The following is a 13,704-nucleotide window of genomic DNA, read 5'->3' on the forward strand; positions in this document are numbered from 1 at the left end:
AAATGGAAATAATAAAGGAGCATTTCTCAAGTCCAGGAAGTCCCTTCCTGTTTCACTCCAACACAACCAGCTCGGACTGTGTGAATTAAAATCTGCTGTGGCATTGGTACTTTTTTGAACATTTATTTAGCAGCAGCAACAAACAGTCTCCTTGAGGACACCTCACCTTGATGTCTCTGTGGACTATCTGGTGGTCATGGAGGTACTTAAGCCCTTCAAGGATCTGTTTGGTGTAGAAAATGACGGTGGCCTCGTTGTCTTTCAGGGGTCCCCATTTGGAACGCAGGAGAGAGGACAAGCTTCCTACATGGGAGAGATGACATTGGAATGGGTTACAGTTAGATATGCAAGGGGTTCAATTTAGGATTCGCAACACCTCTGGGCCACGTTTCCCAGTTGCGATGTAACTTAAGCGTTACAATGACGTACCAGACACATCGTTATTCATGAGATAACTTTACGAGTGTTTCCCAGACAACATTTGCTTAGTGCGTTGTTATACCACGTATCGACACTGATAGGATCAAAAGAAAAGCAGCACTGCTTTTAGGTCAGATTTCTCCATTCAAATCTTAACATTAAAACGATTCCACAATACTGACCAAGGATCAGCTCCTAGAGATATTACCACCTACGGCTGAAAATAGGCTATTGAGGCAGCTTATTATGCTTACCCAACAATACCTCACTACATCACAGATTGGGCACATTATTGACCACGTTGTCACACATGAAACACTTAAGCAAAAATAATAGACAATACCCTAGTCGAAAAATAGAACTCAATTGATGGAAATAGCCCATGCAGGCTATGCATCTTTTAATGCAGTCATCTCGGTTTTCATTCCAAGCATCATTTTATTCTTAACTTGTTGTATTTGTAGTCAACTTAGTTCTGAAGATAACAGCCGTCACAGTCAGTCAGAAAAAATCGAGATGTTTATGCTGTGTTTAGCGAAGATATTCTGTGAATAAAGTGATGCGAAAGGGCAACAACAACAAAAAAGCACCTAATGATGCACTTTGGCTGTGCTACGAGTGGTCTCGATCACTAGATGTGCCACGTTACTAACGAAGGAACTGGGAAACACCTCAGCTACGAAACATACATCGTAAGAAGGTTCTAATGATGATCTTAACGCTACGAAGGCTCTGGGAAACAAGGCCCAGAATATTCAAAGATAAAATGTCAGAAGCTGAAATAAAACATTACTTTTTAAAGTATTTTCACTTTCTTTAACACTGGTACATCAGTGACTTGATTGCATTGTGAAATTCATTTTTCCTCTATCGCTGGGATACTGGAAACACCCACACATCCGGTGTGATATCCTGCCTGTAGCTATTGCATTGAGTTACACACACACACACACAAGACCTCCAGACTTCCTGAAAACTGAAATATGATCATTTCGTAATATTCCAGTGAGTTTCACTAAGCCTTCACAACAGTGTGTAGCTGAAATTGTAGGGATTTGTACTGTCCTTTTTTACAGTGCATTCAGACCCCTTGACTTCCACATTTTGTTATGCTACAGCCTTAATCTAAAATGGGTTACATTTTTCCCCCACATCAATCTACACGCAATACCCCATAATGACAAAGCGAAAACATGGTAAGACATGTTTGCAAATGTATTAATGTTTGTTTAAATACCTTATTGCCATTAGTATTCAGACCCTTTGCTATGAGACTCAACATTGAGCTCAGGTGCATCTTATTTCCATGAATCATCCTTGAGATGTTTCTACAACTTGATTGGAGTCCACCTGTGGTAAATTCAATTGATTGGACATGATTTGGAAAGGCACAAACCTGTCTAAATAAATGTCCCACAGTTGACAGTGCATATACAGTGGGGCAAAAAAGTATTTAGTCAGCCACCAATTGTGCAAGTTCTCCCACTTAAAAAGATGAGGCCTGTAATTTTCATCATAGGTACACTTCAACTATGACAGACAAAATGAGGGGGGGAAATCCAGAAAATCACATTGTAGGATGTTTTTATGAATTTATTTGCAAATTATGGTGGAAAATAAGTATTTATGGTCACCTACAAATAAGCAAGATTTCTGGCTCTCACAGACCTGTACCTTCTTCTTTAAGAGGCTCCTCTGTCCTCCAATCGTTACCTGTATTAATGGCACCTGTTTGGACTTGTTATCAGTATAAAAGACACCTGTCCACAAGCTCAAACAGTCACACTCCAAACTTCACTATGGCCAAGACCAAAGAGCTGTCAAAGGACACCAGAAACAAAATTGTAGACCTGCACCAGGCTGGGAAGACTGAATCTGCAATAGGTAAGCAGCTTGGTTTGAAGAAATCAACTGTGGGAGCAATTATTAGGAAATGGAAGACATACAAGACCACTGATAATCTCCCTCGATCTGGGGCTCCACACAAGATCTCACCCCGTGGGGTCAAATATATATATACACACACACACACACACTATAAGTATCTTTCATATAACCATTAATATAGTGCTTAGCTTTAATGTCTTACAAGACAAAGAAATCAAACTTAAAAGTGTAAAGTATTTTGACTATAGCACCAGGCTCACGTGGACTGATCAATAAACTAACCTGGGTAAATTTAAAATACTAGTGCTTACACCTACACATCATTTATTATAAAGTAATCTAAAACATAGGTGTACCAAAATGGATTGTGATACTAGTTAATCACATTTCATGATAGTATGAAAACGAAAATAGTTCGCCATGCATGATTAGCATGCTCACTAACGTTTGCCATTTCAATTGATCGATAGCTGAGCTAGCCTAAATGTTAATGGCTTGTGCGTATGCTTGGTTCAGTATGAACGCGCACAAAATGCTAGCAATAGTTTAGCTAGCCTAATCATTAGCAGCTCGTTTTCCTTATGAAAACTCAACAAATCCTGGCATCAACCGTTCCCTCAATCGCTTCACAGCACGTTCGTACAGATAAGTGAGTGTTAATATCCAGGTCTCTCTTTTTAGTTCAGTTTTATAAAACTTCAACGATTCGAAATGACATTTTTCTTCCATGGAATGGCGGCAGCTCATCACGTTCCGTTCTAGCTCTTTTTCAGCATGTTGGCGCCAACTGGTGTATAACGTGAGGTTAGGAGAGGGACTAAGAGAATATTGTTTGGCTCAAAATAAACTGCACGTCATGCAGCTTCTGACAGCTGATTTGTAATATCGCTCAATTTAAAACATAGCAATATAGTATAATATGATTGGTTACTGGAATCTCACTAGTAAGGATAAGTACTCAACATTAGTTGACCTGCGTTACACTACGGTGAAGCGTGGTGGTGGCAGCATCATGCTGTGAGGATGTTTTTCAGCGGCAGGGACTGGGAGACTAGTCAGGATCAAGGGACAGATGAATGGAGCAAAGTACAGAGCGATCCTTGATGAAAAGCTAATCCAGAGCTTTCAGGACCTCAGACTGGGGCAAAGGTTCCCCTTCTGAGAGGATCTGCAGAGAAGAATGGGAGAAACTCCCCAAATACAGGTGTGCCAAGCTTGTAGCATCACACCCAATCAAGAAGACTCAAGGATGTAATCGCTGCCAAGGGTGTTCCAACAAAGTACTGCGTAAAGGGTCTGAATACTTGAGTAAATGTGATTTGTTTTTTTTATACATCTGCAAAAATGTCTAAAAAACTGTTTTTGCTTTGTCATTATGGGCTATTGTATATAGATTGATGAGGGGGGAAAAAAACAATTTAATACATTTTAGAATAACGTTGTTACATAACAAAATGTGGAAAAGTCAAGGGGTCTGAATACTTTTCGAATGCACTGTATAATTCTAACATATGAATGCTATCCCCTCCTCTTTACTCTCACTTATGTGATAGCTCCATAGTCCAGAGTCAGTGATGCTTCCCAACATGGGTGTGATGGCAACGCCTTTTTCCCCCTCAAGAGGCTGAAAATATTTGGCATGGGCCCTCAGATCCTCAAAAATGAGAGAATATTGACTGACTGCATCACCACTTGGTATGGCAACTGCTTGGGATCTGACTGCAAGGCGCTACAGAGGGTAGTGCGTACAGCCCAGTACATCACTGGGGCCAAGCTCCCTTCCATCTATACAAGGCGGTGTCAGATGAAGGCCCTAAAAATTGTCTAAGAGACCCCAGCCACCCTAGTCATAGACCGTTCTCTCTGCTACTGCACAAGCGGTAACGGAGCACCAAGTCGTAAGACCCCCAAGCCGCAAGACTGCTAAACAGTTACTCAAATGGCTACCCAGACTATTTACATTGACCTCCATTTTTTTGTACTGACATTCTTGCACTGGCTTTATGAACACTCACTGGACTCTACCCACACACTCAAGCATACTACACTGACACTCCAGACACACACACGCATATTGAAGCCACACGCACTCACACTGCTGCTATTCTGTTTCTTATCTATCCTGATTGTCTAGTCACTTTTACCCCTACATATTACCGCAAACACCTCAACTACCTCGTACCCCTGCACATTGACTCAGTACTGGTACTCCTTGTACAGTTGAAGTTGGAAGTTTACATAAACTAGTTTTAATGACTCCAACCTAAGTGTTTCAACCACTCCACAAATTTCTTGTTAACAAAACTAGAGTTTTGGCAAGTCCATTAGGACATCTACGATGTGCATGACAAGTAATTATTCCAACAATTGTTTAAAGAGAGATGATTTCACTTATTTTCACTGTATCACAATTCCAGTGGGTCAGAAGTTTACATACACTAAGTTGACTGTGCCTTTAAACAGCTTAGAAAACTTAGGCTAATTAACATAATTTGAGTCAAATGGAGTTGTACCTGTGGATGTATTTCAAGGCCTACCTTCAAACTCTGTCTCTTTGCTTGACATCATGGGAAAATCAAAAGAAATAAGCCAAGACCTCAAAATAATTGTACACCTCCACAAGTCCGGTGCATCCTTGGGAGCTATTTACAAACACCTGAAGGTACCACGTTCATCTCTACAAACAATAGCACACAAGTATAAACACCATGGGACCACGCAGCCGTCATACCTCTCAGGAAGGAGACGCGTTCTGTCTCCTAGAGATGAGCGTACTTTGGTGCGAAAAGTGCAAATCAATACCAGAACAACAGCAAAAGGACCTTGTGAAGATGCTGGGGGAAACAGGTACAAAAGTATCTATATCCACAGTAAAACAAGTCCTATATCGACATAACCTGAAAAGGCCGCTCAGCAAGGAAGAAGCCACTGCTCCAAAACTGCCATAAAAAAAAGGCCAGACTACGGGTTGCAACTGCACATGGGGACAAAGATTGTACTTTTTGGAGAAATGTTCTCTGGTCTGATGAAACAAAAATAGAACTGTTTGGCCATAATGACCATCTTTATGTTTGGACTAAAAAGGGGGAGGCTTGCAAGCCAAAAAACACCATCCCAACCGTGAAGCCCGGGGGTGGCAGCATCATGTTGTGGGGGTGATTTGCTGCAGGAGGGACTGGTGTACGTCACAAAATAGATGGCATCATGAGGTAGGAAACTTATGTGGAAAGAATTGTGTTGCTCGGTCGCAAATGGGTCTTCCAAATAGACAATGACCCCAAGCATACTTCCAAAGTTATGGCAAAATGGCTTAAGGGCAACAAGGTCAAGGTAGTGGAGTGGCCATCACAAAGCCCTGACCTCAATCCCATAGAAAATTTGTGGGCAGAACTGAAAAAGCATGTGCGAGCAAGGAGGCCTACAAACCTGACTCGGTTACACCAGCTCTGTCAGGAGGAATGGGCCAACATTCACCCAACTTATTGTGGGAAGCTTGTGGAAGGCTACCTGAAATGTTTGACCCAAGTAAAATAAGTTAAAGGCAACGCTACCAAATACTAATTGAGTATGTAAACTTCTGACCCACTGGGAATGTGATGAAAGAAATAAAAGCTGAGATAAATAATTCTCTCTACTATTATTCTGACATTTCACATTCTTAAAATAAAGGGGTGATCCTAGCTGACCTAAGACAGGGTATTTATACAAGGATTAAATGTCAGGAATTGTGAAAAACTGAGTTTAAATGTATTTGGCTAAGGAGTATGTAAACTTCTGACTTCAACTGTATATATCCTCATTAGTTATTTTATTGTGTTAACATTTCCTTTTATGCTATTTAATTGTATTTTTTTGTATTCTTTTTTAACTCTGCATTGGTGGGAAAAGGTTTGTAATTAAACATTTCACGGTAAAGTCTACACCTATAGTATTCGGCACATGTGACAGTTTCATAATTAGGGGGGCAGAGAAAGATGAGCAATAGTGAAATGATTGATGAGAGAATACAGTACCAGAGTGTGTAGACAGAGATTGAAGGAAGGAGAATGAGTAGTAGAGAGACACACAAACTGAGAAGTGAAGACTGAAACCATTAGTTGTACGGCAGTTTAAAAGTTAAAGCAGGACAGTATAAGATTACCAAAGCTTTCGTCAGTGAGAGAATGAATGAATACTGTACATACTGAGTGAAGGAGTGATATAAAGACTTGTCTAAAGACTACTAATTTGTAGTAGACAGGCACAAAAATCAAAATTAGAACACTGAACAAACTGGTTCTATGTGACCTGGTTTATGGGACCATAGAAACAGAATGAGATTTTAATATATAATTAAATAAATTATATTTCTATCCTCTGTACCTCCAGGAACCTCCTCCATAAAGATCTTGATGAAGCCGTCCTGACTCATAGAGCCCAGGTACTGAACGATGTTCCTGTGCTTCAGCCTCTTGTGCAGAGCTATCTCCTCATGCAGAGGCTGGGAGTAACTGAGATTCACACGCAGATGGGGAGAGAACCAACAGTTAGCATTGGCACTAGATTTAGCATAGCATTAGCAAATGGGACATTGTGTTCATCTGCAGTTATAACAACATTGCTACAAAACATAAACAATGTTAGTGCTAGCTGTGCCGTCATTGAAAATCAACTAAATTCACACTCTAATCTGGCAGTTGTGCTGACATGGTGTAGCTGTGACCCATACATACTGTATGAATATGATGAGAGCTTTACAAATCACCTGTCATGTGCTGCTTTGGCCTATGTGGCCATTAGTTCTGCAGAGGAACTTAGTATTAACATTTCTTGAACTATGGGGCTAAGCTCTTAGTCGAGGTCGAAGGCTCGTAAACAAGGAATGGGGAAATCTAAATAGACATCCATCTCTTCAGGGAGTAGATTCCTGTGTAGCTATGGGGATACTGGACAAACATTACACATTTGGAATGTTGAGGAAAACATATGCACATTCATTAATCGTGAATCGTTTCACTCACAATTATATAATACATTATACATATTAGGCTCAGATAATAATTGGGTTTAATGGTATAATGTGCAAAGAAAAGTAGCCTGGTCCCAGATCTGTTTTGTCGTGTCAACAAGTATGGTCATTGTTTGACAATACAGCAAAAACAGATCTGGGACCAAGAAATGAAAAGAAGAAAAAAAGGGGGGGGGGGGGGGGGAAATGTAGCCTGGTCCCAGATCTGTTTTATCGTGTCAACAAGTATGGTCATTGTTTGACAATACAGAAAAAACAGATCTGGGACCATGCAAAAACAAATTAAAAAGGGGAAATGTGTTTTCCATACGTTCGGTCTTTCTCTGGGATCTCCTTGATGGCGATGCGGACTTGGTTGCTCAGGTCCCTCCCAGCATACACCACGCCATAGGTTCCTTTACCCAGAACCACCTTGTCTCCGTTTTCGCTGGTCTCATAGATAAACTGCAGGAGGTAAGGGAGAAGGTTTAATTCAACAGGAAGACGGATGTGAAACCAAATGTGTGTTTCATTAAAAAAAATGTTTTAGAGTGTGTAGGTTAGAAATATTGTAAAGAATTTCACAGGCAACCACAACAGAAAAGGTTGAGTGAGAGCGCGAAGCAATGGAAAAATATGCTAATTTAGAAACCTTCTGCTGCTCTGAATGGCAGTGAACTGAAATACTATTTCAAATGATTTCAAATTGTATTTGAACCCAGGTTTGCTGGAGTGACATGCTGGACTGAATCCAATGTTCTGTGAATACCAGGAACTTAACACACACAAAAATGAGGAGTCCGGAATATGTTAACCATTGGGGAGCGGTTAAGGGAAACGTTTCACCTTTTGACCCCATCATGACAGGGCTTGTTTGTGTACTGGTAGGGTAGAAGGGGGGGTCAGAAACAGAAAAGCAGCCTCGAGAGGGAGGATTCTAGGCTTCTATGGCCCTATCTCAATTTGTCTCTCCGCAATTCCTTGAATCCTTTCTCCTCACCTCCTTTTTCAACCGTATTGGAGGAGAAGGTCCAATGTCTCTCCCCTCGAATCCTGGTTTCCAATGCGCTTTCAGAAGGAAGCAAGAAAAGAGGAAATCGAGGAAAGATGAATTGAGAAAGAGCCTAGCTGACCTCCAGTAATCCTCCAGTGAGCTCGCTGGGGTACTCCACTGGGGCTTCTGCCTGGCTTAGGAGAGAGTTGACCAGCTCACAGAACCTGATGGAGAAACACACACAAGAAACTAAATCATATGGAAAGACAGTCATATATTCATGGACCGGCAAGGCAAGTCATAGACAAGACCTGCTGAAACACACAAACAAATTCAGTACACAGCACTATTATCAATCTTATATGTCATGACATTAAAGGGGAACTTTCAATTGCTAGTTATTTGCCTTTCACTGATTCTGCAAATACTACTATGAAAACCAACTATTTCCTTCCTTTCTCAGAAGGTCTTGGATAACACTGAGTATTTACTGTGTCCCAATACACAACACCTAGATAATCATGTACTGTATAAGCACACTATGTAAAATACATACACCTATCAATCCACACAGAAAGGGGAGAGAGAAGCAGGCTCTATTTCCATATGCCAGTGTAAAATAAACATTAAGTTGTCATGTCAACACAATCAAATAATGTGATAATGGTCGAATGAACAGGCCCAATCTGTATGTACGTTTTATGTGGGGAATGAATCATTGGTTGATATGGTTGGTTGTTACGCCTGTTCCTGCTAGACAGCTGGGATAAAGGCTGTCTTTTGGTGTGTGTTTGTGCGTGCGTGAGCGTGTGTCTGTGTTTGTATGTGTGTGGGACCCACCCTTTACAGTGCAGCTCGCTGGGAAAGCAGAGTTGGAAGTCATCCGAGTTCTCCAGGACATACAGGAAGCAGCTACGCTCATCAAACTTGGAAACACTGAACAGGTCAAAAAGGTTAAAGAGGAGGATTAGGAGCTACACAACACTTCAAAGCGAAGAGCGGCATCACAACAAGTACTCTCAAAATAGCAATGCAGGCAAACAAAGTTAAAAGGAATATGAATCAAGACAAGAAAAGCCAATAATAACACATTCAATATGTGGCTCTGCAATTCAGAGAAAAACTTTTCTTTGTATCTCGTATAGGTTGAAATACTGATACGTTTCAAGCCACCGGTTGATAGTGTTGCAAATGCAAACTGAAATAAATATATCTACTGCCCCTGGAGGCAGTTCGGTAAGCAAAAAATAAGGGTAAAATACACAGTGACCTCCACAGCCAAATAGACACGGACTCACACACACATATCCAGTCACAGTCTTTGAGAACAGCACAGACAAAAACACCCTGATGGCCAGTGGTCAAGTCCGCCAGACAGTTAAAGTGTTTAGACTCAGTAGACCGCAACCTGGGTTCAAATACTATTTGAAATCCTTTGAAATACTAAAGCTGGGCTTGACTGAGCACAATGGAACCAATAGAGTAGTCGCAAACCTGCAAACTCCGCCCATCAGGCTAAAGCAAACGCTGAAATATTTCAAATAGTATTTAAATCTAGGTCTGGTAGACTAGCCCTGATGATGTGTATGGGCTGCAGGCGTGAACACCACACACCCACACAGCAAATGTTAGCACACTCTGTACTGTCTGTTACCGTACCTCACTCCCCGGATTTGCGAGGCAGGGAAAGTCCACTGGGCTTTCTGGCCTTTCTATGGAAGGGAAGACATGGCAGACTGTCAAAATGCTCACTCAACAACCTAAACACACACACACACACAAAGTATACACGTGCCTGCACACACTGGCGGCCTCGCACGCACACTTCCTCATTAGGCGTGTCTTCTTTCCCCATCACTGACGTGGTGCCGTTAAGAAAACACTCCACGCCTATTCTATTTAAAACACACCATTCTGTCTCACACCATTCCTGAACTACCATTTTCAATGTCTTGACACGTTGAAAACTGTAGACCTGTACAGTATAACTCAGTAGTTAAATATCTACGAGGCGGTAGGGGTCCGTTTACCTGGTCCCAGATCTGCTTGTACTGTATTAGCCAACTCTTATGGTCATTGTCATGCCAAACATGGTCTTTACCTTCAGGGGTGTGATGTGGTTGAGCTGAACTGTGCAGCTGTCGTCCTCCTCACTCACACACACTATGGTGGGTTGGAGCACTTTGGTCGGCTCCAGGATCAGAACCTGAGGAACGGCAACGGTTAATGGTGCTTAGCATTAAAATTTCACTTTTATAAATACTTCTGCTGCAGAAAGGCACCTAACATTGTTAATGTGACAAACTATCCCGGCAGGGTGACGCCAAGTGCCAACTTCATTAGCAAATGATCTAACCATGACGGTGCAGTTAAAATACATGTTAAAGCAAATCTGTTTTTACTGCTCTGCATTTGAATTAGAGGTCGACCGATTCTGATTTTTCAATGCCGATACCGATTATTAATCTGCCTTTTTTTTAATTATTTTTTTATAATGACAATTACAACAATACTGAATGAACACTTATTTTAACTTAATATAATACATCAATAAAATCAATTTAGCCTCAAGTAAATAATGAAACATGTTCAATTTGGTTTAAATAATGTAAAAACAAAGTGTTGGAGAAGAAAGTAAAAGTGCAATATGTGCTATGTAAGAAAGCTAAGGTTTAAGTTCCTTGCTCAGAACATGAGAACATATGAAAGCTGGTGGTTCCTTTTTAGAACTATTTCCTTCTATACCCTTTGATTTTCATTAACCTTTGACTATTGGATGTTCTTATAGGCACTTTAGTATTGCCAGTGTAACAGTATAGCTTCCGTCCCTCTCCTCGCTCCTCCCTGGGCTCGAACCAGCAACACAACGACAGCAACACAACGACAACAGCCACCATCGAAGCAGCGTTACCCATGCAGAGCAAGGGGAACAACTACTAGAAGGCTCAGAGCGAGTGAAGATTGAAACGCTATTACCGTGCGCCAACTAGCTAGCCATTTCACTTCGGTTACACCAGCCTCATCTCGGGAGTTGATAGGCTTGAAGTCATAAACAGCGCAATGCTTGACGCACAACGAAGAGCTGCTTGCAAAACGCACAAAAGTGCTGTTTGAATGAATGTTTACGCGCCTGCTTCTGCCTACCACTGCTCAGTCAGATACTTGGATATTACTAGATATTATCTAGCGTGTATCAACCATGTGTAGTTAATAGATTATGATTGATTGTTTTTTATAAGATGCATTTAATCCTAGCTAGCAACTTACCTTGGCTTACTGCATTCGCGTAACAGGCAGGCTTCTTGTGGAGTGCAACGAGAGAGAGGCAGGTCGTTATTGCGCTGGACTAGTTAACTGTAAGGTTGCAAGATTGGATCCCCCGAGCTGACAAGGTGAAAATCTGTCATTCTGCCCCTGCACAAGGCAGTTAACCCACCGTTTCTAGGCTGCCATTGAAAATAAGAATGTGTTCTTAACTGACTTGCCTATTTAAATAAAAGGAACACAAAAATAATATATATATTTCTTTTAAATCGACAAATCGGCACCCAAAAATATCGATTTCCGATTGTTATGAAAACTTGAAATCGGCCCTAATTAATCGGCCATTCCGATTAGTCGGTCAACCTCTAATTTGAATGCCCAGAACTGTTATATACTAGACAGAGAATCTATTGAGATCTCACAAAGCAATGTGGGTTTTAGGAACTGGGAGTGTTGGGAGTGGTGGAGTCTGACAGAGTGTCTTTGCAGCGGTCAAGACACTAACTAAATAAAGCTGAATGTACTGGGAGCTGTGATGAGGTCTTACTGGGCAGCGGTCAGTGGAAACAGTAGGCTTGCAGGCTTGCAGCATCAGCTCCATCCAGAAGTCCACAGTCTCCTGTTTAGACATTTTCACCTCTGGGGGCTTGGTGAACTGACGATACAAGATGAACGTCTCCATGATCGAGCCCACATACCTCAAAAGAAAGATGCGAATAAGTATTTGAAAATCAAAATAAAGTTGACCTTAGAGACCATACCAATATTTTTCTTAGTGTCCATTTAGGGGACCCCTTTCCCCTATCTTTAACAATAAAGGTCCCGCAAAGAAAACATGTTTTTCATCAAATGGATGATATTTGGATGAAACCAGATCAGAGTTGGATGACCTAAGTATGAAAAATGACTGTTGCTGGTACATTGATCAAGTCTGATCATAAAGTTACTGGTCCCCTCCCCCGTTGTCAAACACTTGAATTCAGATGGTGGGATTATTTAGGGCTTTGTGTTACATCACATAAAGCCCTAATTTGAATATACCAATGGTAATGTCTTATTCTCTTACCTAATTTAAATAAGTACCGCCTGGTAACCATCAGCACAGAAGGTGTGTTTGCATAGCTAGCTAGTCTACTGGTGCCAAAATTTGACTGCAGGGTGACATCAGATTACAGGTTTCTCCTATTCATCTATGGCCAAAAAAATTATACGTTTCCCCTTTCATCTGTGTCTGCTAGTTACTGGCTAGATAGTTCTTTAGTCATCATGGAACAAAAGGGGGGGAAGGGTCGTTCAAAATTCAGACGCAGTTGTCATGTAATATATATACACACACACACTTAATCTGGGTTTAGGAGAGGGAGAGTGAGAAAGAGAGGGGGAAGCCATGATCTACACTCATATGAGGGATACCCAGACCTCACCCTGTCCAGTTTCAACTGAAATTGTCCAAGATGAACTAGCTACAAGATGAACAAGCTAGCTATCTTCATGATCTCACTGCAACACCGCTGTCATGACGTGGACCTTTCTGGGTGTAGATCATGGCTTCCCCCTCTCTTTCTCTCACTCTCCTAAACCCAGGTTTTATTGCCCCAGGTCGTAAATACCACAGAGACTCTCCCTGACCATGCAATTGAGAGAGAGTTTCACAGAAAGACAAAGGGATTCTCCCGCCCAATTCTACCATGTCCCAACATTAGTTAGTTAGTAAATAAATAGCCATTTGGTCTATGGATGATTCATGGTGTAGGGTGGGTTTGTGCAGATAACCAAGAATTCTACGACGTTTGAAATGAGACTGACGTAAGGTAAAGAATAATTCAGTAATTGAAGACTAATTGATCAGATATTAAAATATTTACTTTAATCTGAAGATTTTCCATGGTGCCCCGACTTCCTAGTTAATTAAATTTACATGATTAGTTTAATCAAGTAATAATAATAATTACAGAGAACTGATTTGATAAAATAACAGACTTCACCTTTAATGATAGCCAGAGGCACGACACAGCTCATTTACGTCCAAGTTGCTTGACATAAGTATTTCAAAGAAATGTCAGTCAAGGTGAGCTCCCCCCCACTCAGCCGATTAGCTCCCTGCCCACTCAGCCTGTCTTTTCAGTCTTACTGATAGTTAGACATGAGAGAG

At 41.2% G+C, this 13,704-nt stretch overlaps 1 protein-coding gene across 1 annotated transcript in view; it reads right to left on the reverse strand.

Moving 5' to 3' along the window:
* LOC109902148 (mitogen-activated protein kinase kinase kinase 5) overlaps positions 1–13,704 on the reverse strand; it is a 28,966-nt gene that overhangs the window by 7,991 nt on the left and 7,271 nt on the right. The window contains exons 9-16 of the mRNA XM_020498260.2: positions 12,100–12,250; positions 10,390–10,494; positions 9,948–10,000; positions 9,129–9,224; positions 8,428–8,512; positions 7,626–7,759; positions 6,670–6,797; positions 167–303 (exon numbers count right to left, since the gene is read on the reverse strand). Of these exons, the coding sequence (XP_020353849.1) occupies positions 167–303; positions 6,670–6,797; positions 7,626–7,759; positions 8,428–8,512; positions 9,129–9,224; positions 9,948–10,000; positions 10,390–10,494; positions 12,100–12,250 (889 nt within the window). The remainder of the gene's footprint in view (positions 1–166; positions 304–6,669; positions 6,798–7,625; positions 7,760–8,427; positions 8,513–9,128; positions 9,225–9,947; positions 10,001–10,389; positions 10,495–12,099; positions 12,251–13,704) is intronic.

This window comes from Oncorhynchus kisutch, linkage group LG13, assembly GCF_002021735.2.
Source record: "Oncorhynchus kisutch isolate 150728-3 linkage group LG13, Okis_V2, whole genome shotgun sequence".
Lineage (NCBI taxonomy): Eukaryota > Metazoa > Chordata > Actinopteri > Salmoniformes > Salmonidae > Oncorhynchus > Oncorhynchus kisutch.